The sequence below is a fragment of the Chanos chanos genome, chromosome 2 (genome assembly GCF_902362185.1).
Source record: "Chanos chanos chromosome 2, fChaCha1.1, whole genome shotgun sequence".
NCBI lineage: Eukaryota > Metazoa > Chordata > Actinopteri > Gonorynchiformes > Chanidae > Chanos > Chanos chanos.
This window is the reverse complement of record NC_044496.1, coordinates 55828617-55855270: the sequence shown is the minus strand read 5'-3', so window position 1 is coordinate 55855270 and position 26654 is coordinate 55828617. Positions and strand designations below refer to the sequence as shown.

Below are 26654 nucleotides of genomic sequence, written 5' to 3'. Positions count from 1 at the left end.
GGACCAGAGGTTGTATGTTTTCTTATTAGCGCAAAGCTACGCCGTTTCCATGGCATTTTAATATGGCTGCTCAAGGTAAGAGGCAAGTAAGGCAAGTGTAGAATCATGACAGAAACTGGAACACATGGTGAAATTCAGCGGCGTGTGAGCTCTGAAGAACCGCGATATTATGGTTTTAAAGTGCTCAAATGTTCTATCAAGTTTGTTGTCGTTGGCTGAGGTTTAAGCTTGCTATATGTATTAGCTGGCTGACCAACCTAACTATCTCAAATCCAACCTCTGTTGCAAAATGAGGTTGCCACTCTTTGTATTTATGAAGAGATCAACGGCACAACAAACACAACAGTGCTTTTCAGTTATATACCCACAAAAACATCAGCTGTACAATTGGGGGATAGCTAACTGATATAATTACAAAGACATATTGTTCATAACGTTTTCTACGTTTCTAGCTGCAGCCTACTATCTACCGTCTAGTTGCATGTCGGGGACTGATTATTGAGCCAGTTTTAGGGCTGTAATAAATTGTTCACATCCGTTGAAAAGTAACGGTCGTCCTGCAGTGTCTGTTAGTTTACCTTGTTGTGCATCTGCTTAACCAAACTGCCATTGTGTCTGTCTTTCACAGGAAAGCATGTCATTGTATCCTTTCGTAATATTTTATACCGAGTATTACATGTTTCTGTGTGTGATCACGTTTGTAATGCCGTTGTAACAATTCTGAGTCCTTAATTCAACATTTCAGTTGTCCTCCGCACCGCTCCAGGTCTTGTTTTATCTGAATGGCTGGTATTTTGCCGCGTTCTTTATTGCTGAGGCTCTTATGTTCATCTACAAAGGTGTGTAGCTTTACAATACTGAAGCCACAATATACTGTTGTGTGTGTGTGTGTGTGTGTGTGTGTGTGTGTGTGTGTGTCATAGGCATCTGCTGAGGTGATTACGCAAATGTAACCATGACAAAATGTATTTTGTAGGACTGTTGCTCCCATACCATGAGTCAAATCTCATATTGGATGTTGTGTTGCTTTTGCTGTTCCTTGGTCTTGAGACCCTTAGGCTGTTTTATGGTGAGTATGTTTTTATTCTGCATGCTTAGTGTCTATATTTATTTTCCCTCAAATTATAAAATAAATCAAAATTACAAAACTTCTATTATAAAAATCTTGAGTACATGTTCTGCCTTTTGTTCCAGGCTGGAAGGGGAACCTGTGTGAACGCTCTCTAGCTCTGTCCCTTAGTGTGAGTGTGCTGGTGCCCTGTACGGTCCTGAGTGTTTACTATCTACTGCTGCAGACTTTTGTCCTGCGCCTGGAGTTTCTGCTTAATGCCATTCTGCTGTGCTTCTATAGCCTTGAATTGATCCTGGGCATAATGACTATCTCAGCTTTCTCCAGGTAACTGCTCAGTATCCAAGGTCCTTCAGTACCGAAGTCAGTGTGAAAGTGAGTGTTCATGTTTCATTTAATGCTGTTTCTGTGGATGTTTGGCACTCTTAAAAAAAAACCCTTCACGGTAGTTCTCTCTCTAATGTATGGGTTCTTCATCAGATGAATGATTCTTTATAACTGACATTTTGCACTGCACTTGACCGGGATTTTTGTAAGTGTCTCACCATTTGCTGTACTGATGACTTCCTTGACACAGCTGGTGCTTGATAATTTGTGCTTATGTTGACTTTTTTTTTTTGTAGGTCTCGTGTTTATTAACCTGCTTGCCCTTGGGAATGACCTTATCACAGCTCAGTGAATGGAGGAGAAATGGCCTGATGCCGTGGGATTGCTTTGTCAATCATAACTTTATACAGACTGTTTGTATAGTTATTGCTCTTTGACCTGACTGTCATTTTGTATTTGAAAATGCTAGATGTAAATACATGTCATTTTGTAATAAATGAGGTCACCACCACCACCAAAAAAAAAAAAAAAACACACAAAAAACTGTTATTGTGAAACTAAATATATTTCAAATAATTGTAAAAATTCAGACTGTAATGCCTTTTCTGTTTTGCTTGTTTTTACACCTTTTTTAATAAATAAATGAATAAACCCAAATCCACCATCTATCAGTTCAAAGGGGAATTTTTTTTACAATTCATAATTTTTACAGTTTTGTTAAATACTTAAATATATATCACATCACAACCACAAACGGCTTGGAGGGGTGGGGCTGTGGACAGTCATTGGCGCTCTAGTCCTTAAAGGAGAATAGTGACGAGCCTCAGCGAATAGGACACGAGGCTGCGCGTGTAATAGGTGCAGGCGGTGAGGAGGGGACTGTCTGCTCCACGCGGGGGGTGCGCTGTCGGCCAAGAGGCTGTTACATGGATGAAAGTATCCAGTACGCCGGCAGTGGTAATATCCTTAATGTCTAAACGAAATATTTTAATTGTGTTGAATCAAGTGTTACTTCAAACTGAAGTTGTTTATGGGTAAATAATCATTTATTTTTTTGGCCTGTGACAAATGTCTTGTTATTTGTAACGTAGTCTATTATGCGTTTTCTTGAATGATGCTGCCCTGTGTATCCGCGCTAGTGGTTACGATGGAGGGGAGTGGAGACGATGAGGGAGAGGCTCAGAAAGTGAAAACAGAGGTAAGTGATGCTGATCTACGAAAAGAGATTGGCGTTTTCAAGTGATCTTTTGTAAATTACTTACACGCGTTCATACGACATTTTGTGCGGAAGAACAGATTTCTTTTTTGTCGGATTTATTATATACTCCCTTAAAAAATGAAGCGTGAGGACCGGCATTTTGTATTATCCGGAACCACGATGACACCCTTTTGTGTTACCATGGATTCGTGGCCAAAAACCATACGTTACCCCTCCCTTCATGACTTCGTTAGCCCAATTACTGCTCTGAGTGTGACACACTATGTTTCAGAATTTATGCCACTGATTGCCAGGCATTTATTTCGAACTAATATTTAATATCTGCTCGAGACAAGACAGTACAGAGTTAAATAAACCGGGTGTCATTATGGTCCCTTTTAGCGGACCTGAAAAAAAAATTGACGAGTGATCTAATGCGCCGGTAAACATGCACCCTTTCTTGGCATGACACTGAACTGATTTTTTTGCCCTGACAAAAAATGGCTTATTTTATATTTAAGCAATTATTTAGCAGTTGTTTCAAGGCGCCAACAAGCGTGTTTAAACAGTTGCACCATTAAATAGTTTGAGGGTGGCCATGTGAGTAACCATCTCAGCCAACATTTTTTCATCAGATGATGTCACTGCGAGAGATGCAGATGAATGAATAAAAAATGACATTGTTTACATTTTTACCTTGTCTCTGCCTATTGTGACTCAGCAAAAAGATGCAGCATTAATGCAGTATCATAGGAAGATCAAGAATGACATTATAAAACACACACGCACACACACACACACACACACACACAAGAGGCCTGAGTCGCGGAACCACACAATGAGTATATGAGCAGAATCTGTCAAATGTGTATCAGAAAACTCTAATCCAATTCCTTTAATATTAACAATTGTGCTGTGGGATCATAATGAAAATGATTCAACAGCCTTTTCAGACAGTTTTTTTTCCGTCCTCCTCCTGGAGTGCTGCAGCGTAAGACTATGCAGATTTTTGCATCAACCCTACCTGACACACCTGAATCAGCCAGTCAGGACCCTGAGGAGGTGTTCCTGACACACCTGAATCAGCCAGTCAGAACCCTGAGGAGGTGTTCCATTAAAAACACCAAGATCACAAAGCCGTTAAAACAAAAAGCTGGAGGCATTAAAGCAACTCCCACTGTACACACACGCACACACACACACACACACACACGGATGAGGAGAGCAATCTCTAAATGTATTTGGGTTTTGCTATTTTTTAGATGCAATCCTCCTCCAAGACAATTATTTTCAAGTCTGTAGTTATATAGTGTTTCCTGCACTATGGTTATAGGTTTTCAGCTATCAGACGTTGCAGTTAACTGGTTAAGCTATTCACGCACATCCACAAGTTGACATTAAGATAATTGCTATGTGAGCAGCAACTTTTTTTATCTCTTCCGTAGTGCAAGAGACTGGCTGAGGAACGTGATGAAGCTGAGAGACAACTGAAACATATCAAGAGAGGTGAGTTCTCAGCTGAGTATAAAGAGGGAAACTCATAAATGTAGCAATACCACGAGCACAACGCTTGACATAATGCCATAATGCCTGGTTCACTGGTTTAGTTCTCACAGTTTCATCGTAATCCTTCGAAAAAAGACCCAAAACAAACAAAAAACAGTATGCTCCTCTTCAAAGCTTCTCTTTTCATTGCCATTACCAGTAAGTTGGCAATAAACCATAGATTACAAACGGTGACATTCTTACACAAATTTGAAGTGTTAGAAGTCATTTGTTATCCGTGCTGGAACTGGAGAAGACAGTGATCTAATTAGACTCATCCTCCTAGTCCTCCTCCTCCTCCTCCTCCTCCTCCTCCTCCTCCTCACTTCCTCTCACCTCCTCCTTCACTCATCTCATTTCGAGACTCTCCCCATGCTGCGAATGGGCTGTTACTCTGGGGGGTGTAAAATGGTATTCCAGTTTCCATGACTACTCAGAACCAACCACAGTGATGGATTTGTGTTTTGGTGACCTTACCTTGTTCCACCCAGCGACATGTAATAAAATACAACCATCATTAACAATTGATTTGCCAACACTCCAAACTAGATCACAGGAGCCGTGCATCAGAGGGTTATTCTAAGGTGAGAACATTTAGTTTTGCTTTAGGACTTCAGGAGCAGCATTAAACTAGCCTTCCATCATTAGTTGGCATCTATTGCATTTTTATTGGATTCAAAAGCTGGTAAGTTGTGTTTTCCTTTTCTTGTAGTTTTGATTAGCTGTTTTGCTATCACAAGGCAGAATCCTGTGCGCTACTTCTGAGTCTCAGTTATGCTATGGAATTAATTATGAAGTATGCATCCACATTTTATGCCCCGTAAAGGTAAATACCAATGCAAATTTATAATCCAGGTTAATGTGATGTTTGGGATAGTTTTGCTGGTGTTTGGAAGACAAAGAAGATGTCTGGAAGACAAGAGCCAGGAGCCTGTGCATTTCTGGGTTCAGTTAGACATCACACTCAAATATCCGTCTGCCATCTTTCACAGGGGTATCACAGAGATTAAATTTGATCATTTTACCTCATAGCTCCATCTGAAATGCTATAATGCCGTTTTCTTTTCTCTCGTGATTGTCTTCATGATAGCACATGTTAATTTATAAAAGTAGCAAGATAAATGTACTAAAAAGTGCTCAAGTACTAAACAGATGAATGAAGTTTGGAATAGGAGAAATAAGAGCATTGTCGTTCTGCAGACAGTCAGAGGCCTTCTTAGTCTGCCTGAATTATCTATTGTCCCTTAGTCTGTCTGAATTATCCATCGTCCAGGGGTTTTCAACCTGTGGGACCCAGCCCCTGTAGGGGACACGAGCACCTGTCAAGGGGGGGGGGGGATGCAAGATTAGGAGATTTTTGGGCACAAACGAGCAAGTACAATGAAAAAGGAGGGGGGGGGGGGGTGAGTGAGTTCAAACCTAGACAAGGTGCGGGGGCACATGTGGAAAAAGGTTGAAAACCCCTGTCTTAGTCTGCCTGAATTACCCATCATCCCTTCGTCTGCCGAAATTATCCGTCGTCCCCAAGGGAGCAAAATGTAGACTGTGATGAATTCTATACTCATCCCGTCATGTTATGTCATTAAATTATTAAAATCTTCAGTTGTAAATTATTCAGCAGTTGATACAACATGAATGCCTGTGCCCGTGTGTGTGTGTGTGTGTGTGTGTGTGTGTGTCTTTTCCCTCTGTTGTGGCTTGTGCAAACTTGCTCCTGTATTTTTCATAAGCATACAGTTTGACAGTTAATGTAAGTTCTCTTTTAAACAGCTTCAGTTCCTATTTGAAATTTATTTTAAAATCAAAAATATGCTTAGATGAGTTATTAATTTTATAGGGATGTATTACAGAAACTCTCACTAAGATGTAAAAAGAGAGAAAGAGAAAAACTAGTATCATGCAAATAGGCCTTTGCGAATTATTTATTTATTTATTTCTGAGGTTGTCATACACAGCATTCTCTAATACAAAAAAAGTCTAAGCATATGCTGACATTAAATCCAGTAAAGCCTACACACGTAGTCTTTTGAACTCATATTTAAATTTCTTTCTGGCAATTGATAACATGACACTGCAAATGTCAATTTGGTTTGGCCTAGTTGCTTATTTACAGTGGTTAGAGTTCGCTGGATGCGATTGGCCAGAATGCTGTTTGATGATTGGCTGCTGTTAGGGGAGCTGCTGTTGAGTATCTGGGGGGCAGTGTATCCGTGTCGGGAAGAGCAGCTGCTTCCCACCTCGTTTCTTGAAACGCCCCAGTGAATAGGATTAAGAATTTCTCCAGTGCACATGCAAGAGAAAACCCTACCAATACATGAAAATGTCAATCATGTTATAAGGCTAATCACATGTCGTGTGTACAGACTAAATTGTACTGCTTTGATTAATTTAGATTTTTTTTTTTCTAATTTCATTTTTGTCTATAATGGAAGAATAGAATGATGTCGACTGTCAATGTCAACCTCATATTTTAGCACAACCTTAAGTTAACCATAGCATTCATTTAGTTTTATTTTTAGTAATTCCAAGCAAAAGATTGGAAAGAAAAAAAAAAACCCCAGAAAGACAATGAGATGCTTTCAGGTTCTGTGCTAGTTCTTAAGCATTAATATGCAATAGAATATAGCCGCAATTGATCATTGCAGTGTAACAGTGTTTTTTTAAGATGTAATGGTAACCAGTAGTCTGTGGAGCTTTTAAATACATCATTTACCTCTGGCCAGTAGGGCTGGAGTTTTTATAACCTCTAGTTGTAAATGATCTAAGATTGGTGAAAGCATTTCCTTAAGTTTTTTTTTTATTTAATATGTTTGAATCCTTGTGGTAGACATGTCTGTGAGAGATTACTGGCTTTGAATAGATGAGAGGTTACTCTGATGGGTACAATAGCGGTGCTTGTGGCAGTCTTAATTGCACAGAGATAAACACAGACTGTTACATTTAGTCAGCTCAGTTTTTTGGACCTTAATACCTGTTATTGAATAGAGGACAGGATTGTGCTAATACTAGCTCAGCAAACTGACGCGCTGACAACATAGTTGTTTTGGAACAATCTCGCTGATTCACATCTGTTACAAAAAAGAAAAAAAAAAAAAAAAAAAAGAAAAGAAATCTGTGGCCTTGGTGCTGTGCGGTTTTGTCTCTGTGCTGCTGCTTTTCCAGAGCCATATTCCACAGATGAAGGATTTTGTACAGAGCAGTTACTGACCTAGAATCTCCACACTCAAGGCAGCCTTACAGCAGACCCCTCTCAGTCAATCATTAAGAGAGCCAAATGAGTTGAGCTGCATGAGTCAGAAGTACTTAGCAAGGACAGAGAGAGAGAGAGAGAGAGAGAGAGAGAGAAGGAAAGAGAGAGAGAGAGAGAGAAAGGAGGAAAGAGAGAGGAAAAGAGAGGGAGAGAGAAAAAGAGAGAGAGAGGAGGAAAGAGAGAGAGAGAAGGAAAGAGAGAGAGAAAGAGAGAGAGAGGAGGAAAGAGAGAGGAAAAGAGAGGGAGAGAGAGAGAGAGAGAGCGAGCCCCACCCCTCATTGTGTGTTTCAATGTCCAGCGCTATTTGCATGATCAGCACGTGCATCCTTGCGTTTTCTGAGTCATGGTCATTAGAATCGCGGATTATGAATGCCACCCCACACTAGGCTAAATGATAGGCTTTCCGTGCTTCTTTTAATTGAACTTGCCAGCGCAAGGTTAAGAGGCGTATTCTCTGAGATGAACCAAAGGCTTATGAGTCTGGCCCCAATCTGGCTACTCTCATTTAAGCAGTGCTTCTTCGTTTTTTTTTGTTTGTTTGTTTGTTTTTTTTCTTTGGTTGTTTTTTTTTTTCTCCCCATTAGCCAAAATGCTAGTCCATCAAAGATAAATGCTATATGTTTTACTTTTCCATGTACGGAGTGACTCCATGAGTATTTGGACATGCCAGTCACACTGCTTAAATCTGAATAGAAGATTTAATAGCTTTCCTTTGCAGATGAAAAAAAAAAAAAAAAAACGTGAAAGAGGAATAGTGGGTCAGGATTTCCCCTTCCTACTGTCGCATTGAGTTGCATGATATTTTTAGCCAACCATAAAAAAAAAAAAAAAACTGTGCTCCGTCTCAAAAAGGCGAAAAGATTTCAGTAGACATAAAAGAGCAGATGCATTTACCCTGGGCGTCCCACTAGCTGTCTGTTCAAACATTTCGCCCCCCCCCCCTTTTTTAAATTATCCACACAATGTTGAAGGCATCGTGACAGAGGCGTTTGCGGCAGGAGAGAATGTCAAGGGTGGTAAATGATGAATGATCGATGAAACGCTACGAGAGAGCTTTGACAGAGTACTGTAGTGAGGCAAGGCCCTATAAACAGCGTTCTTTAAACACTTCCTGAACCCTCTGACTCCCCCAGCGCTGCCACACTCTGAACTACTGCAGAGCTGCAGTCTGCCTGGCAGGACAGAGCTGAAGAGTGGATGAAAAGTGAATGTTGAATTTTTCTTTTTTTTTTTTTTTGTACTACTCTGGAGTGGAGCAGTTACTTGACTGATGAAAAAGGAGCAGCAGAGTTCTCTGAAGCATCGAGTTCATGTTATGTTTGGGTGTGTCGTTTTATTTTTTTGTGTTTAGGGGAATTAGCCCTTTGAATTCACAGTCACACTATTTTTATGGTCATGAATAATAAATTCTAGCCCAACAACACATTCAGAATTGAAGACCTGCATTGTCTGTATAGCTTGCTGCGGCTTATACTGTATGAATACTGACTGCAGTGGAAAAATCATGAGATTTTATAATTGTGTATAGAATACATTCAGAACTCAGAAGTCCCATAAAACTCAGCGGTGCCGTAAAGCTTTCTGATTGTCTCTTTGCTAAGAGAGCACTCCTCATGCATAATTCACTGTTAGCTCTGTAAAAAAAAAAAAAAAAAAAAAAGACTGGTTTAAACCATACTCATCTTCATTTCCCGCCCCACGAGAGACGAAAAGTGAATCATCCCACAGATCACCGACCGCAGAAAGGGAGCTCTCTCTCCCAAAACGTTTCCTTAACCTTGTGAGAGCGTTTTGAGGTGAAATAAGATACTGTGAGTCATTTTTTGAGTGCGCAGACACACACAATTCGCACGACTCTCGGTTCCATTCACAATTCGTCTTCAGTATTCTTGGTTGTCTGGCGTGTTTTTTGACAGATTAATACACATTCAGGGTACACTGGAATATCTGCAAACCACAGGCCTGAGCAACAGAGGCACAATCTTGCAAATGAATTCTCTCCACTGCAAGGCACACATTGGAGTCTCGTGTTACCACTGTGGGACTTTGTAACAGTAGTGGTATGAATGGTGTTATAACTGCAGAAAGGCTATCCTTTGTGAACGTGAAAGAGATGACTGGCCGTCCTCTGGGCTCTGGTTACCTGCCGAATGACAGCGTTGAGATGCTGATAAGTTCGGGTAGAGACAGAGAGCAGAGAATGTGAATGCCGTGTCGTGCTGTGTGTTTTTATTCACCAGTACCTTCATTTCCTATAGGTTTATACAGGATGCATTTGAAGTGGGCGGTAAAGACACACATTGAGTGCTTGAACCAGATCGATCCTCATTTTGCTACTGTATTGTTAAGCTATACTCAGAATGCAGAGCAGGAGAAACTCACAGAGATGCCATGGGGGTGTTTTCGAAATGGAGAACTGTTTTCTATGCAGTGCCAATGCACAGACTGGACTGAGCTGTGTGGGAGTGAGTTTGATTGTGTATTAAATAAAAATAGTCTAAAGATTCGTGCTGAAATGTAGCGTTGACTCAGAACCAGCCGCTGCTCTAGGCCACTGATACAGTGCTTTAGTTTTTATCACCTGAGGTAAAAATATGCAAACCATTTATCAGGGGAATACATTTGGATATCAAAACACAGAAATCGCTATAATTTGCATATGTTTAACACAGGAATATAATAGAACAATCACATTACCTATGACCTTACCTGTGATTATGATGCTTTCAAAGAAATTTCATTTAAAAAAAATAAAAATAAATTTACCTCAGTAAACGATAACAGATCACAGTGGTACTGGCAGGAAAATGGTGTATGTGTTTGTGAGAAACTGACTGGTGATATGATTAGTATGTCCCTCGGACTCCCATGTCTAAAGCTCAGTAAATACTGACCTATTTTTGTTTGTACGTTTGTACAGCATTTTATTATTATTTTTTTTAATGTAATGTTGGTAAGAATCCTTACAGTGATATTTTTAATAGTATTGTGAATTAATCCTCGCTGGTTGTTTCGTAGTTTCCCAGATGGTGATCGAGGAGGTGAATGTTCTGCAGACGCAGCTGGAGATTGAAAGGTCATGCAGAGAGAATGCAGAGGCCCTGGCCACCAAGGTGAGATTCCACAGTGCTTACTTTCATCAGCATTACTTATGAGTTTGGCGGTGCAGTTCGTCCAAGAAATACTGTTTTTACATGCCAATCAAAATGACTGAACATTGCAACTTTGTTACTATGTAGATAAGGAAATAAAACATGCTTACGGTTCAAGGTTGATACGAGAGGTCAAAAGTAGATTTCTGTTAAATTGTGTTAAATGAGGACGTTGGACATATTGTCCCCCCCCGCCCCCCCAATGTTGTTTATGTTCTCAGCTGAACTGTGAGAACAAGAAGCTGAAGTACCTGAGTCTGTCGTCTCGGCCCTGTTTGGACGAGCTGCTGCCTAGTATCTCAGACTGTATCGCCCTGGAGGAGGAGGCTGATCCCCAGGAACCCAGTCCGGACGCATACTCCCAGTACCAACAGCAGGTCAAAGGTAAAAAAAAAAAAAAAAGCACAGATCTGTGTGTGAGACAACGTCCTGAGTGATGGATGATTCAGGGTGGAGTCATTCCTAATGCAGCCTCGTCCACTGAAAAAGCAGTTCAGCTAGACGACTATATTCTGCCTCTAGAATGCTCTGCTAAATGCCTCAGTGTACATTAGCAGTATGTTCAAGGCTCTTTAACTACAGTCAGACAAAGAGACTTCTCAGCTTGAGTAGTCTGTACTGTCTCTATGCCAGAAATGTTTATACTGAAAGACTCACATCACTGAAAACAAACAAGCATGTTATTTCTTCTGCTCTTCTCCTTGTAAGAACTAGTAAATTTTACTATTTCAGTACCACATGGTTTTCAAATGGTTCAGGTGTTCATCTCTAAAACGTGTTGCAAAGTGTAAAGTTTCTAGAAAGCTTCTTAAAATATTTAGCTTATTTTATGTTTGTCACGATTTTCTCATCATGCGTGCATAAAAAAGGTGTTAACTCCACAACAAAAAAAATCGTTTCGATATGTTGTTATGTGGCAACATGCATAACATTCAATATTGTTAATATAATCTCGCAATTTAAAATTTGATAATGAATAGCTAACCAACAAAATGACTTTTCAGTGCAAAATACTGAACTCTCTACTTAACTTTCCCCAGATCTTCAGGAGACAGTCAACACTCTGCTCGAGGAGAAAAAACAGCTAACCTGTCAGTTACAGGAGAACCAGAGACAACTAGAAGAACTGACAACACTTGTAAGTCTCTTTTTTTCCCTTCTAATTTTTTTTTTCTTTTTTAAATTGTGAGACGGAGGACATTCGCTTCTTGTGGATCTGTGGGGGTGGAAGAAAGGGCATGCAAAAGTGATTCTGTGTGCCAATAACAACAGAGCAATCACTCAAGCCCCCTGAAGATTGCAGATATCTGCCCATTTTAAAGTAGAATGATTTTAACCACGAGTTCATTAACGAAAGTGAATCATATTGTTTTTAATTTCTCATTTCTATTATCCAGTTTGTGCAAAAAAGAATACAGTTTGGACATAGTTTGATCCGAAGCATGCAAGAGGCTAAAACGTGTCTCCTCTGCTGTTTTTTTTTTTGTTTGTTTGTTTGTTTGTTTTTTGTTTTTTGTTTTAGACCGAAAAGCAACAGATCGAGATGAAAGAGCTTCACAAAACCGTCGAGCAACAGACCAAGACCATCAAAAGATTCAACAGGGGTGAGTGCTCACAGCGAAAAAAGGGCTAAACATGGGGCGAACCGTCATCTCTTTTGTGTGATCGAGTCACCGTTAGCGCGCACTGGTCTACTGCTGCTTCGGGATGACATCATCGTGTCGCCTGGTCTCTGTTCAGCTGCCATCTGCCTCTGGGCATAAACGAGCGTTTACTCCCGAACCGCTCACCCCCCTGCTCCCTCTAAACTGCACACTGATCAAATTAACTGTTAGAGATGCTCAACAGGAGAGCTCTCAGTTCCATCTGTGCAAGATTCGCCTCTTTCCACTCAGCCCTCTACCGGCGTTGCTCGGATTGGCCGCCCCGCTGGGTATGACGGTTAAGAGATCTGCTCAGATGGGGCTCCTTTTTTGTGGAGCTTGAGCTCCTTCCAAATTGATCTAAGATTAATAAAGCCTTGACCAACAGCAGCAGTCCACTGAGAGTAAAAAAAAAAAAAAAATCCACGTAAAAGAAGGCGAGGCAAAATGTCCTCATAGAATTAAATGCTAAAAGATGCTCTGCTGGATAGCTGGCATCTGAGAATGCTGTCAGAAATGTCCCTGTAACCCGACCAATGTATGTAAAAACAATACAAAACAAAACAAAAACATTTTTAAAAACCACCTTCTGGGAGGCCTACACACTTGAAAAACAACAAACCTGTCCCGTAATGGGGTCAGTCAGGTTGGTACAATGACAAACGTTATAAGGTGAGTGGTTGGTTTAAAAAGGGCCTGCGTTTCCTCAGGTGAAACTGGGAAAAGCAGGTCATGTACGTTAATGGCCCGTGTCTCTCTCTCTCTCTCTCTGCAGTGTCTATGATGGCGGCCCATGAGTATGAGGGGTTGAAGGAGCAGCTGGATTTGGAGCAGAGCCTGCGGCAGAAAGCAGAGGTCTACGCTCACGAGGTAGGACGTCATAGCATTTAGCCTTAACGACCTGCCCGAGCTGACTCACACCATTTAAATCATACCCGAAACTGTCACATCCAATGTTCTGGGTTTTGATAGCCACAACAACCTTGTGCTAAAACTGTTCATCACATGCACAGAGGTCCTGAATCTAACTCATCCCACACACGCGTACTGCTGATTAAAATCTATGGTATATACCAGTTTGACTGAAATTGGTCGCGTTTGTTGATCTCTTTAAACTGAACTATCGAACTCAGAATCAAATTCTCACCAGGGTCAGTAGAATCTTCTGGCCAGAATATTAAGAGGATAGCGAGGTGTGTCCAAGCCGTAAGGTGTAGGGACCTGTTTGTTAGATTTGCAGGAGATTTTGAGCGATGCTATGAATATGGCTTTTCCTGGGCAGATGCTGGTGAAGCAAAAAGAGGTGAACAGACAGAGCATGATCCTACTGCAGCAGGCTGATCCCAGCATTCAGCTGCTCAAAGCCCTGGAGGATGTGGCCAATGTAACTAAGACTCTGGAACAGGAGAGACTGCAGCACCAGCAGAAGGTACTACCTAAACTTTACCTCACCTCCACACACACATCTCAAACAAACAGACAAACAAACTGGTATTGGTTATCTGTTCATCAGGAAATACATTCTGTGTACTTAACACCTAGAGAATCCTATTTTTGACAGTGTTTGTGTTACACTGAATAGGGCAGCACAAGTAATGGTCTCAGTCAGAGCGAGGTTTGCGGTGAACCAAGAAACCTGTATAAACTGAATCGAAGGTGTATATAGAGATATTTTCTATGCTTGGTTTTGGTAGTTGTGTTAAAAATAGCCCTAATATCCCTGTTGTGAGTGCTAGAGAATTTTATATTAATTAAATTCTTCCGAAGATCTGAGGAGACAAAAAAAGAAAAAAAAAAAAAAAGAGAAGCCTTGAAAGACTGCTTTGCGGATAAAAACACGTCGTGCCAGCAGTTCCACGAGCTGCTCTGAATTTGCAGCCTCAGCATTCGAGTGCCTTCCTCAAGCAACCACAGAACAGATAACTGGCCGGGGGGGGGGCTCAGTCACAGTTCTTCCCATCGCCGAATTAAACTGTCTTTGGCCAGCGGCGTGTCATCGAAGGAGTCTGCGGACTCGACAGCTTTCGTGACGAGTCGTTGATTAGAAAGTGACTCACTGATCGACGGGCGTTTATTCAGCGTGACAGTCGTCACCGAGTGACGTACAGTCCAGCAGGAGTTCCTGAGTTATTTACCGCGACTCCAGTGGGAACAGGATCTTCTCCTTTTCAGCATGATCTCTACAATTAAAATCCGTTCCCGCAAAACGCTGGTCGTTTATTGGTCATCCACTGCGTGTTAACGTCTGCGATCACCGATCGTATTTAACACAAAAGTGTTGGCCTGTACTTGAAGCAGTGATACTGGTTTGGTGATGCTGTTCTCGGGGGTTTAATCCAGACACAGCTGTGTGTTTCCCCACCGATCATCTCATCCACAAACCTGAGTTTTGGCCAATTCTGCGTTCGTACTCCCTGCCCTCAAACAGCTTGACCTCTGGCTGTCTCCCATTGTCACACGGCCCGTCTCTTGTCAGTCACTCTGCCAAGTGCTTGTCTCTGAGGAGCGGCGGAGCAGCTGGGCAACCATTACTCTTCTGACTGAGAGCCAGACTGCTGACTGAGACTTGCCAACTGCAGCACAAACTCTCTGCGCTGTTTTCCCATGTGAACAGGCCAGGCACGAGAGAGAAGCCAGACGTGATGTATGATCAGTCAGTTGCAAAGGTCTGTAATGTAGAAGCGCAAGAACAGGGATGGTTACTCTCTCTGTGTGTTTTTTTCTTCAGTCAATATTTTACATCAGCGAAGCTCTGTTTGTACGCCGCGTCTCGTCAAGAGCAATCTGCGTCGTGCCGGATTAAACGAAAAAAAAAAAAAAAAGAAAACGCTGGAATTAACATTTTAAACCGCAGTTATTGATCTTTGGATGTGAAATAAATTAGTTCAGCGTGAACATGAAGGCACCTGCTAGGTCAAATGTTTCGATCTGCATCTCTGTAGAAGGAATTTTCTGTCAACATGAATTCCAAAATGTTTTACATTTAAAGCATCGGAGCCCCCCCCCCCACCCCCCAAATAAAATTTGTATTCATCAATAAAATGTTTTTTATACTCTATGTAATATTTGAATTCTTTTCCTTCTCACCCTCACTATGCATTAGTTGGAGTTTTTTTTTTTCTTCTTCCAGCTGCATCATCCTATCTATGCTTTAATTCAGACTGGTAAAAAATATCCTCTGCTGAGCACTCTCCTCTTCCCTTCCTCCCAAGGTTAAGGCTCTGGAGGCTGAGCTGCAGGAGTGCACTTTGCGTAAGCAGCTCTCAGACCTTCAAAAACAGTTGGAGTTGCTGGAGGAAGAGAAGAGAGAGACGGAGAGCCGCCTGCAGGAGGAGGAGGAGAAAAACAGGAGCCTAGAGAACAGAGGTGGGGCCACGTGACGGCCACTGAACACCAGGGAACCCTTTGTTTTGTGTTGACATCCATGTCGTTTACAGGCGTCCACACCTTTCGGCTATGTTTGCAGCCATAAATGTCATATTTAATTATTTGCTATGAAAGTGCGCTCCTGTGCAGTTACATTAAATTGAATAAATAAATAAATCCACTTCAGGGTTTGAAGGGGGAGCTTGTCAGTGTGTCAGGTAATATCAGAGCGTAACGTGCGTAATGCGTGTTAATGAAGGTAAAGCTCGGCCGTTTGTACGGGTAGCGATAAAAGTCAGTGGTTTTTAATAAGAACAGCAACTCTGGTTCCTTCACACAGTCCGAGAGCTGCTGGAGGCCCAGAAGAGCTGTGATCCAGCACCGGGTCCCTCTCCTGGGACTGCCCCTCCCCCTGCACCTCCTCCCCAGCCCCCACCTCCTCCCCCGCCCCCACCGCCACCCCCGCCGCCGCCTCCTCCTTCCCGTTGCAACCCCCTCAGGTAATGCTCTACTTTAAGCACTAAAGCCATGCGCTGCCAATCTGTGATGTTTTTATTTATTATTTTAATCGTCGACACACAGGGACAGCATTAGCCATCCTGTCCCTGAGGTTTAAACTTTCTCTTCAACTGCTTTTTTTTACCTTGGATTTAGTCCTGGCCATTTTCTCACAAATGGAGATCTTTTAATATGAAGTATTATGCGCATTAACATCTTTTTTAATCTTGAGGATTAATTAGAGAGAAATTAGATTATGTATGATAATCTGTAAAAATCCCAGGTAGTATTTAATACAGTGACAAAAGCGTAACACGCTCTCCCTCAGCTATTTTATACATGATGGAATCTTTTTAATTGATTAAATTGAGATTCAAAAACACCACATTCAAACTAAATTCAAAAACTGGTTTCAGAACAGTCTGCTCTCTCAGATTATCTTTTACTAATCTCCACATGTTATGTTTAATAGCTCTCTGATTGCAATTATGAGGAAGTCCTCCAAGGGTGGGAAAGGTTCGCCGAAGACAGAGCAAGTTCCAGGTGAGTTCAGGATCTTTATCCCATTCTCCTCTGAATCATCTCTCTATCCGGCTCATCTTCACCGCTGCCAGCGCTGACAGTGCCTGACAGATGAATTCTCCCGTGCAGTAAACGAGGGTGTGGATGACGTCAAAGTGAAAGCCGTCAACGAGATGATGGAGAGGATCAAACACGGAGTGGTACTGCGGCCCGTCAAAGGACAGGACACCAAGGTGAAGAGCGCAGTAGCTTTCTGCGAATTTGAAATTAAAATAAATTCTTGGCTATCTTTGTTTTTTGTATGTGTGTGTGTGTGTGTGTGTGTGTGTGCGTGCAGTCGTGTATCATTTGTGACAGTTTTTTGTCTCTGTTCTCTCAAACATGCGCTGCTGTCAACTGTCTTTATCGCTAAAGAGATTTGCCACAAAGGTGAGTTTACTGTGTTAAGCACACTTATCCTGTTTTTTGTTTTGTTTTGTTGTTTTTTTTATCATGGATTTGGAATAATCAGATAACATTTCAGTGATTAGTGTCAACACACCAAATACTAAACCACATCACAATGAAAATCAATAACACTAAACTCTGTTGCTGTTTAGTAACCCCTTTGATCTAGATGGTATCGATAGCTTTGTTATGAGTGAGTCATGTTTCAGTGTGAATTGCTTCGTCTGTAAGGGACTCTTCTCTTTTTAATCTGCAAAAGGTCAACTGATGCTGAAACTCTTTTTAGAAAAAGTCCGTGGAATTGGGGTCACTGTCTCTCGGGATGCATCTCGTTATTGAGGCGTTTTTATAGACAGTCGGTGTGAATAGGGAGAGGGGGAATCTATTGGATTTGGGATATTGATTAACTCAGGCTCCATGACAACTCTTATACTCAGAAGGGCCTTTGTAAATTAAGATCAATAGCCCTGGCGTCAAGCTCATTCCATTTTCATTGTTATCAAAACTGCTTGGCTCACTTTTTAAGACCAGATGCCATCTTTATTTTGTACATGTAAGATATATCTATCATTTGTACCAGAGGAGATAACCAGTAATAAGGTATGGGTCTACTGGTACTGTACTGTGCCTAGACTGGTGGCCATAGAGGTTTTGTTCATGTCTTTTGATGAAGTGGTGGTTAGGCTTCCGGCTGGGGGTCCACAGGCTTCTGCCCCTACCCCACACAAACACACCCACATTCAGTTAATCATTAGAGCCTTGGAAAATGAGATTTTGGCGTGTGAGTTTTAGGCAGGGGTGAAATCCTGCTAGAGCACGTTTCTTTTTGCGAGAGGTCATACTGTAGCGAATCATGACACACCTCATAATTCAGTCTGAGTCAGTCTGATTCAGTCTTCAGTTTGGGCACTGGGACATCACTCATGTAGTAATGTTATGAAATGGTGGACAGTATAGCCATATTTCAACCCCCCCCCCCTCTTTCTTTTGTTCCATCAGCAACCTGCAGTGACTGAGCAGAAGCATCAGGAGAGTGCGATGGAGGAGCTGAAAGGCATTCTGGTACTTTCTCTACTTCAGCAACGTGTTATGTTTAATAATTATTCCCTCCTCAGTGTTTCACTATGGCTATTTCTTAAATCAGTTAATAACTTTCTAGCGTCTGTTACTATCAGATTAGAGAGGTCTAACAGGACTTGAGGACAAACTTGAGGATCTGAGTTTATGAACTCTTGCGTTTGAGTATTTAACACAATTTACGCAGAGTAAATTCATTAAATATGATTTTGATGACTAAAAGATGTTTTTAATACGCTTTGTAAATGATTTCATGTCTGTCATCTGTTTGAACCTTCAGGAGACGGTGAAGAAGAGTCCCAGTCGTGGGTTCCATGAGACGGCCCAGGCGAAAAAGGACACGGAGCTGGAGGTGATTCTGAGGAGGAGGAGAAGGCAAGCGTGTGACCCAGGCTCTGGAGGTGTGTAAACCCTCACAGGCATTGCCATGAACTGACTGAGCGCGAGAGCCAGTTTCACATTACAGAGATCATTTACATGTATTTACATACATTATGCATGGTCAATATCATATGTACATAAATCATATATGAACAGAACAATACATTATGTGATATATAAGTACAACCACAAATTACACACGTTGTCAGTGCTTGCTGTCTTGTGTTTTTGTTTCTTTGTTGTTTGTTTCTTTGCTTATCTATCTATCTATCTATCTATCTATCTATCTATCTATCTATCTATCTATCTGTCTGTCTGTCTGTCTGTCTGTCTGTCTGTCTGTCTGTCTGTCTGTCTGCCTGCCTGCCTGTCTGTCTGTCTATCTATCTATCTATCTATCTATCTATCTATCTATCTGTCTGTCTGTCTGTCTGTCTGTCTGTCTGTCTATCTATCTCTCTATCTATCTATCTATCTATCTATCTATCTATCTATCTATCTATCTATCTCTGTCTGTCTGTCTGTCTATCTATCTGTCTATTCATTGGTCATGTTCCTACATTGTGCAGATGAGAAGGACAGGCAGATCAGTAAGGTCTCTTCGTCTGACAGCCTGAATGGGAGACACAGCTCGGACGCTGGGAAAGACGGCGAGGGGATGGGGAACAGTCTCCACTCCCACGGTGAGGCGGTCGGCTCCAGAGCCAGCCCAGACGCCAGCGGTGTGCCAGCTGCAACCAGACGCAGCTCTGACTCTGGCGCTGAACCCAAAGGAGCCAGGCAGACGGGCGGGGTCCACAGGTCTCTGTCTGAGAAGGGGCCCCATGAGATGGTCTCTAATGGATGTTTTCTCCGGTAATGTCACTGTCAGAGCTTTAGGTTGGGACGTGATTAATTTAAAGTGGAATTATTACACTGACTTGTTATACTGTATAGGCATTGTATATAAACACAACACGTGCAAAAATATATTCCCATTGATTATTAATGCCAGGCATTAACCTACCTGATTTTGACATTGTGGTCATGCTTAAATTAACATAACAGTCATTATTGTATTATTAATGTAATAATACCTCATTAATTATGTGATTATTCATTGTTTATTAATACCAAATATTGACATACCTGATTTGATTGTTATACTTATTTTTAAATGTACATAACAGTTTTGTATTATTCACAAACAGTTTATTTTCCTGTCCGCCACAGTTCCTCAAAATAACATTTGAGTTTATGTCAATGCACAGTATAGTACAGTGCAGTAAATCGATTGTGATGCTCTTTTCTTTCACAGAGGGGCGAAGAAAGCTGACCAGGGGAAGTGTACTCAGTCTAATGGAATAGACCATCCTTCTCAACGCGACAACCTGCACGCCACCTTTGGCACCACATCAAGCAAGCCTAGTGCAGCCAACGGCAGCCCAGACGCAGACGCAGACGCAGACGCAGACGCAGACGCTGAGTGTTAATGACAACACTGTCGGGACAGCTGCACTATTTGCACAAAATATCATCCCCCCCCCCCCTTTTTGTCCTATACTCCAAGTAACAAGACACACAGTTTTCAACAACCTTTAGTTCGTAGTATTCAATTCACAAACCGTCCAATGCAGTGGGTTTGTGTCTTTTGACGGAATGCACTACTCAAAGTACAATAAAACTGTCTCTTCCTTTACGTCATCAGCTGCTGCTCCATACAGACAAACAAATCCATTTTAACATTTCTGATCGGTTATTTCTAGAAAGCCCTTGTTTGGTATGATAACTGAAAGGAGTTCGAATGAAAAAAAAAAAAAGAAAAAAGAACTGGAATGCGTATTGCCGTTATGTTGTGTTTGAAAAGAACTGCTCTCTCGACTTAAACCTTACTCTTCTTTCAAAACTGTATTTACCGTTTGATGCATTTACCTTCAGCCGGGTGGTTACAGTAACGAAACATCTGCCATGATACCAGTTGTGTTCCCTGTATTTATAGTGCCCAGTAAATCACTTCAAATTGGTTGCGGCGGTTTGCTGTAAATCTGTATTGGACTTGGCCACAACCATCCAAATCATGACTCGTAAAAAAACAAAAAAAAAGGAACGCCAACAAATAAATACAAATAAAAACAAATGTTTACAATGTAACAACTCAATCCTGAACAAGTCAAGCGGGCTCAGTATTGCACAAAAAGGCACCTTCACTGTTGTTCTAGAGGCACTGATCCAGGTCTATAAGCCATGAAGATGTTCTGACTGACAGGAATATTCAGGAAGGGCGAAGGGTGCTGTTGTACTCAGTCTACCTCCTATTAAACACATTTGCCTCTTACCTATTACTTAAATTATATGCAACGTGTGTATTAGACAAGAGAAACGGGAGCGCCTTCAAGAAACAAAACATTTGCTTGCTTTAAATGTCTTCCACTGAAATTCCCCACGTGGTTCACACAATAGTGAATGTTCTGAGCAAGGATCAGACAACTGCTTGGGTACACACCACTGTGTGATGTTTCGGATTGGGTGCTACAGCACAATTTACTTCATCTGATAATGCAATAACATCTGCAGCTCTTGTTCTTTTGGCTTTATTGTGTTACTTTTGAGTCGTTGCATCCACTGTCATGATCGCTAAGTCATGAGAATCATCAAACAGTATATAACAGATTTGGAATGTTAACCCGAAAAGAAATTTCAGTTTTACTTTTCACGTCCACATACTGAATTATTTCCAGAAATCTTACACATTAGCCACAGACAAAAAGGAACATGTATTAATTGTTTTACACCAATAAAATGATGCTTGTGCAATGATTGAGGATAAGTCACCTGATCCAGACATGTCATCATTTCAAATACACCTCTGGAATATGTTTTGGCCTTACTGTAAACACCACGACTCCTTTTTATTGTGCGGCTTTAGTTTTAGGCCTCGCTTTGTACAACCACCTACATTCTGAAAGCGATCTGATTTTGAAATGTGTGTGTGTGTGTGTGTGTGTGTGTGTTTGAGATTCATGAAAATGAATATTCTGGTCTTTATTTGAATTTGGCTTCACTGTCATTCACTTTCCCTTTTAGAATCAATTTAATAAAATTATATTTAAAAAAAAAAGACATTTTGCTTGATTATTTGAGCCAGTTTGGTATAAAGTCAGGGACTTATACTAAGGCTACTCTAATTTGAGTCTGAAATACTAGTTTGGTTGCAGATGCAGGAAAAAGGACTGTGCTGCTCATTTACATTAGTAGTTCATAATCCCTGAAACAGACTGGTTTCAACAGAAATATTGGCTAATGTTACAATTACTGTCACCTGGAAATGAAACTAGGTTGGGCTACTCTTCACTCAAGTAAGCTAATCCAGTTAACCACATACATACATATTGAAGTATACAGAGAGAGAGAGAGAGAGAGAGAGAGTTTCAGGAAGTTTACTCTCAACACATGAGTAAACCGAGAAAACTTTGCATTCTATGAATCATTTTTCCAAAATGGTTCATGGTGAAATGTGTGACCTCAGTCATACCCTTCGCCCTCTGTTCTGTTGGTGTGGGCTTTGTTGAGTAGATGCATGTGTGTAATTACACAGTGAGTTTGTAGAGCTTGATATCCAATGAATCATCTGAATGAGGTGAGTGACATGAGTATATGCCAATTATTTGCCAACCAGCTCATCAGTCAAGCTTTGCAATAAGTGGCATGACTCACATAATTGCTTTGGTGCTTCATTTTCCACTGGATAATTCTGAGGAGTGAATAGCATGATTGCTTTCAATTCTCTTTGAATTGGTTTCCATTGAAAGCTCTTTGTATGCATGTGTACTTGTGTGTGCGTGTGTGTGTGTGTGTGTGTGTGTGTGTGTAGACACCCTCTGCAGTGTTGCACTCTCTGCTCTCTCTCTCTCTCTCTCTCTCTGCTGTCCTTGTCAAACACGATTGTTCTGCTTGGTGCTCAAACGAAAATACTGATGTTGACTTTTGTACTGTGCCAGAATAAATTGAATTATCTCTTGTAAAGCCTTAGCACTGAGTCTTGTCCATAGAATTGTGCTAATAACTGGCACTGTTTTTTTGGACTTTACAAGTTACTCGAAAGCCCTCCAAAGTAAAGCACTCAGGCCAAATGCTTTGCTTTTGCTTGCCTAAATCATATGCTCCCTACTGTTTTGAGGGGTAATTTAGACTCTGGTAAACCGATACACATGAATACTTTACCATTGTAACACTCTGTGGTTGGGAAATCCTTGACTGAGCCTTGCTGTTGTCTTTTACCAACAACTCCCCCACCCCTGGCCCCCTCCTTTTTTTCATAAGCGTTTTCAACGTTCTCACTAAAACCTAAAACCCTAAACCTACACTTATGAGTGAATGAATGAATGAATGAATGAATGAATAACCCTTTTATGGGTGAGGCTGCTCTTTTATATGGCCATTTGACTGAACTGGTCTGAATATATCTGTCAAAAGCTGGTAACTTCGTCAAAATTATATATGAACATAAAATGGTACAAGACAAGTAGTTCAGTGAGAATAGATTAAAGTATCGACAAGAAGTGGGGTGTGATTAGACAGTGTTGGAGAATTTGACACTAAATGCCAATTAATAAGCTTTGTAATTAGTTTACTTGGAGTGTTTGAACTGTGCGGAATTCGCACAGGTATCTACGCATGACCTACATACGACCCACTCCTTAACGCTAGATGGCGCAATACATTTTCTCCAGACACTGCGTTCTCACTGGTATTACTACACACGAAGTACAAATATGGCTTCGCAATACTACCAGGAGATGCAAGAAAATTTCAGAAATAATAATAAAAGTCGTGAATTTCCGGCCCATAGTGCAAAGGTCCATTCTGTTGCTTGGAGCTGTGATGGAAGGCGTTTGGCTTCAGGTTCTTTTGACAAAACGGCGAGCGTATTCGTCCTGGAAAAGGACCGACTGGTAAGTCTCTTTCAACTAGTTAGCTGGCTAAATGGCTAGCCAACACTTTTCACAAGGGCACATATTGATTGGCTGTTTTTGGTTTTCAGTTTGTATTGTAGTGAGAGTTCCGCACATCATTTCTAAATTAACTGTTGGTGATTTAATTCAATGTATTAACGAATGAGTTGGAAATATGGTAGCTTAAATCCAGTGACCAAATGCACACACATTATGTTGTTTGAAGCCACCTGCCAAATTCTCCTGTGCATCAGAAAAAGCTCTTTAAGTGAATATGTTTCCATTGTTCTTACGCAACCAATCTTCAATGAACAACTTGTTCCTTTCAACGCTACTCTGTTTCTGTGTTACAGGTGAAGGAGAATAACTACAGAGGACATGGAGACAGTGTTGATCAGCTATGTTGGCACCCCACGAATCCGGATCTCTTCGTCACTGCTTCAGGAGACAAGACCATCCGGATATGGGATGTACGCACCACAAAATGCATCGCCAGTGTCAGCACAAAAGGTCCATAGCATTACCTTTTGTTTCATCGTTTAAGAATCCTGTTTGATTTTTTATTTAAAAATCAGGGACTGATAGTGGCAAATTAGGTTGAAACAGTCGTGAAAAGCATGCTTGGTTTAGGCTGTATTAAATGTGCGTTAAATTAAGCACTGAATTCTGAGGACAGTTTTGAGTAATACCGTTCAAAATGAATACAGTATGTATCACATGACTGTGTGCTCGAAGTCTCTCTTCTCTCACCCTCTCATTGGTTGCCATCTTAAAAGAGAAAGAGAATATTTTTATTGTGTGTGTTTGGCTTGCAGGTGAAAATATTAACATATGCTGGAGTCCTGATGGACAGACGATTGCCGTTGGAAACAAAGACGATGTCGTTACTTTTATCGACGCTAAGACACATCGCGCACGGGCTGAGGAACAGTTTAAGTTTGAAGTGAATGAAATTTCCTGGAACAATGACAATGATATGTTTTTCTTGACTAATGGAAACGGCTGCATCAATATCTTAAGGTAAAGCATGATTTTATCCTGCTGCTGATCTAAATTAGGCCTTATAATGCATTATGTCATTCACTGGGTCTTGTGTTGTTCACGCACCTGCAAGAACTGCTTCAGTACTCTGTTGTTTGTGTGTTATATAATTATATTTTATTTACACAGTCAGCGAGAGCTTAAAAATGTTAATGTTTTTTTTTTTTTCCTCAGTTATCCTGATCTGAAACCCATTCAGTCAATCAATGCTCATCCCTCTAACTGTATCTGCATCAAGTTTGACCCTACGGGGAAGTATTTTGCCACGGGCAGCGCTGATGCCCTAGTCAGTCTCTGGGACGTCGAAGAACTAGTGTGTGTTCGTTGTTTCTCCAGGTAAGAAAAATCCTGCAGGAAAGTACATTCTAAGATCTCAAGAAAAGTACAAGCGTCCACCTTTCAAGTTGTAATGCCTTGTATTTAAATGTCTAAGTGCATTGCGTTTTGTTTACTCATGTAAGCAATACCCTGAGTTAGTTGGATGGTGTAAAGTTTTGGAGAAGAAGTTCACCCTTTTTGACATCTGAGCCCATTTTGAAAATTGCCTCCTTTAATGAACTTGTCAGCAGGAATGTTCTCTTATATTATTTCAGTAGACCAGTATTTACCAGTGAATTTTGTTGTTGTTTATGTTTGAAGTCTAGTAAATATAACAATGCTCTCTCAGCTTTTCTGGTCCGATCAAATGACCCATCCTGCCCCAAATATACTGCAGTAATGAATGAGCATGATTGCTGCACCTTTAGTCATTTATGTTTTCATTTTTAACTTTCTCCAGGCTAGACTGGCCAGTCCGAACCCTGAGTTTTAGCCACGACGGCAAAATGTTGGCTTCTGCCTCAGAGGACCATTTTATCGACATTGCTGAGGTGGAGACAGGTAATACTGAGCTCTCTTTCTCCCTTTGTGACCTTTTAAACAGTCTGGAAATTCTTCAGAATGATTTATGAAACCTTATCTGCTTTAAATGAAAAACTTACAGCTAAACAGATTTCAAGGGCTTAACAGGAGAGTGAACATGGTTCTTGTTCGAGGCTCTTTACTGTTCCTCTTTGTTGTGTAGGAGAGAAACTTTGGGAGGTACAGTGTGAATCTCCAACATTCACAGTAGCCTGGCATCCAAAAAGACCACTGCTGGCATATGCCTGTGACGATAAGGAAGGAAAATACGACAGTAACCGCGAAGCTGGAACCGTCAAACTCTTTGGGCTGCCCAACGATTCCTGAGGAGACATGAGCTTTGTGTTCTCTCGCAGACCCCCCAGCCCCCAACCCCCCCCAAAAAATCATCGTTCACCTTTATACCTACAGGACCGTATCACACCGCAGTCTATAGACTGTTACGTTTAGACTTTCAGAACTGTGTCACACTGCAGTCTATAGACTGTTATGTTTAGACTTACAGAACTGTGTCACACTGCAGCCTATAGACTGTTATGTTTAGACTTACAGAACTGTGTCACACTGCAGTCTATAGACTGTTATGTTTAGACTTACAGAACTGTGTCACACTGCAGTCTATAGGTTGTTATGCTCCCCAAAGGCTGTGTTTTGTAATACGTCACACCTAAATCTTCTGTTTTTTTTTTGTTTTTGTTTTTTTTCAATGAACTGCCATAATGTTGCATTCACTGTCACAGAAGACATTCACTAGCTAATTTTTAAGACCTCTTTTAGTGAAATCCACTGTGTTCAGAGCAGGTAGAATTGTAAAATGTTCAGAGCTGATTGTTTTTCTAAGGGAAGGACTGGAAAACCCTGTATTCTAGCAGTGCTTTTTCTGCATAAACTGAGTTCTTTGGGCAACCAGCAGGGGGCTCTTGTTAGCTCTGCATAAGGTAATGCAGACATTCCATTGTTTTATTGAAATGGATGAAATACATTTTGTACAATATTGTATGAATGACGAATGTTTTTTTTTATATAAACCATTAAAAATCATTAAATTTAGAAGAACTTGTGCCGATACTATGTGGAAATGAATATCTCATCAAATGATAGGCAAGCGTGATCAAGGAGCATTTCGAGCCAAGATAACAAAGTGTCGTTTTATTAACATTTTTTTCCCCCCAATGTGTGCTTCTGACATGTAAAATTTCATACGTTAAATGTTTTTGTGGGAGCTGCAAACCATATGGGTCAAAATATCTTTTCGAATATACCGCGTCTTAAAATACTTTGTGGTTGTCTAGGATTTATCTTCAAGA

The 26654-nt window shown here is 41.0% G+C and overlaps 3 protein-coding genes across 3 annotated transcripts; all 3 read left to right on the top strand.

Annotated features, from left to right (window-relative positions):
* The first annotated feature begins 62 nt into the window (after nucleotides 1-62).
* Nucleotides 63-1400, top strand: tmem216 (transmembrane protein 216). The gene is made up of 4 exons (XM_030765582.1): nucleotides 63-86; nucleotides 746-839; nucleotides 977-1069; nucleotides 1195-1400. Exons 1-4 carry the CDS (start codon nucleotides 63-65, stop codon nucleotides 1398-1400), a joined length of 417 nt encoding a protein of 138 aa, XP_030621442.1.
* Nucleotides 1401-2543: 1143 nt separating this feature from the next.
* On the top strand, nucleotides 2544-19947 carry shtn3 (shootin 3). The gene is made up of 17 exons (XM_030765581.1): nucleotides 2544-2594; nucleotides 4040-4100; nucleotides 10408-10502; nucleotides 10763-10925; nucleotides 11582-11679; nucleotides 12064-12145; nucleotides 12960-13054; nucleotides 13467-13613; nucleotides 15397-15550; nucleotides 15891-16050; nucleotides 16521-16591; nucleotides 16700-16803; nucleotides 16985-16999; nucleotides 18017-18079; nucleotides 18375-18495; nucleotides 19045-19330; nucleotides 19773-19947. The coding sequence occupies exons 1-17, from the start codon at nucleotides 2544-2546 to the stop codon at nucleotides 19945-19947; spliced, it is 1941 nt and encodes a 646-aa protein (XP_030621441.1).
* A 3279-nt stretch (nucleotides 19948-23226) lies between these two features.
* On the top strand, nucleotides 23227-26195 carry thoc3 (THO complex 3). Its single transcript, XM_030766441.1, has 6 exons — nucleotides 23227-23406; nucleotides 23760-23916; nucleotides 24222-24426; nucleotides 24622-24783; nucleotides 25226-25326; nucleotides 25511-26195. Exons 1-6 carry the CDS (start codon nucleotides 23227-23229, stop codon nucleotides 25672-25674), a joined length of 969 nt encoding a protein of 322 aa, XP_030622301.1. The 3' UTR covers nucleotides 25675-26195.
* The last annotated feature ends 459 nt before the right edge of the window (nucleotides 26196-26654 follow it).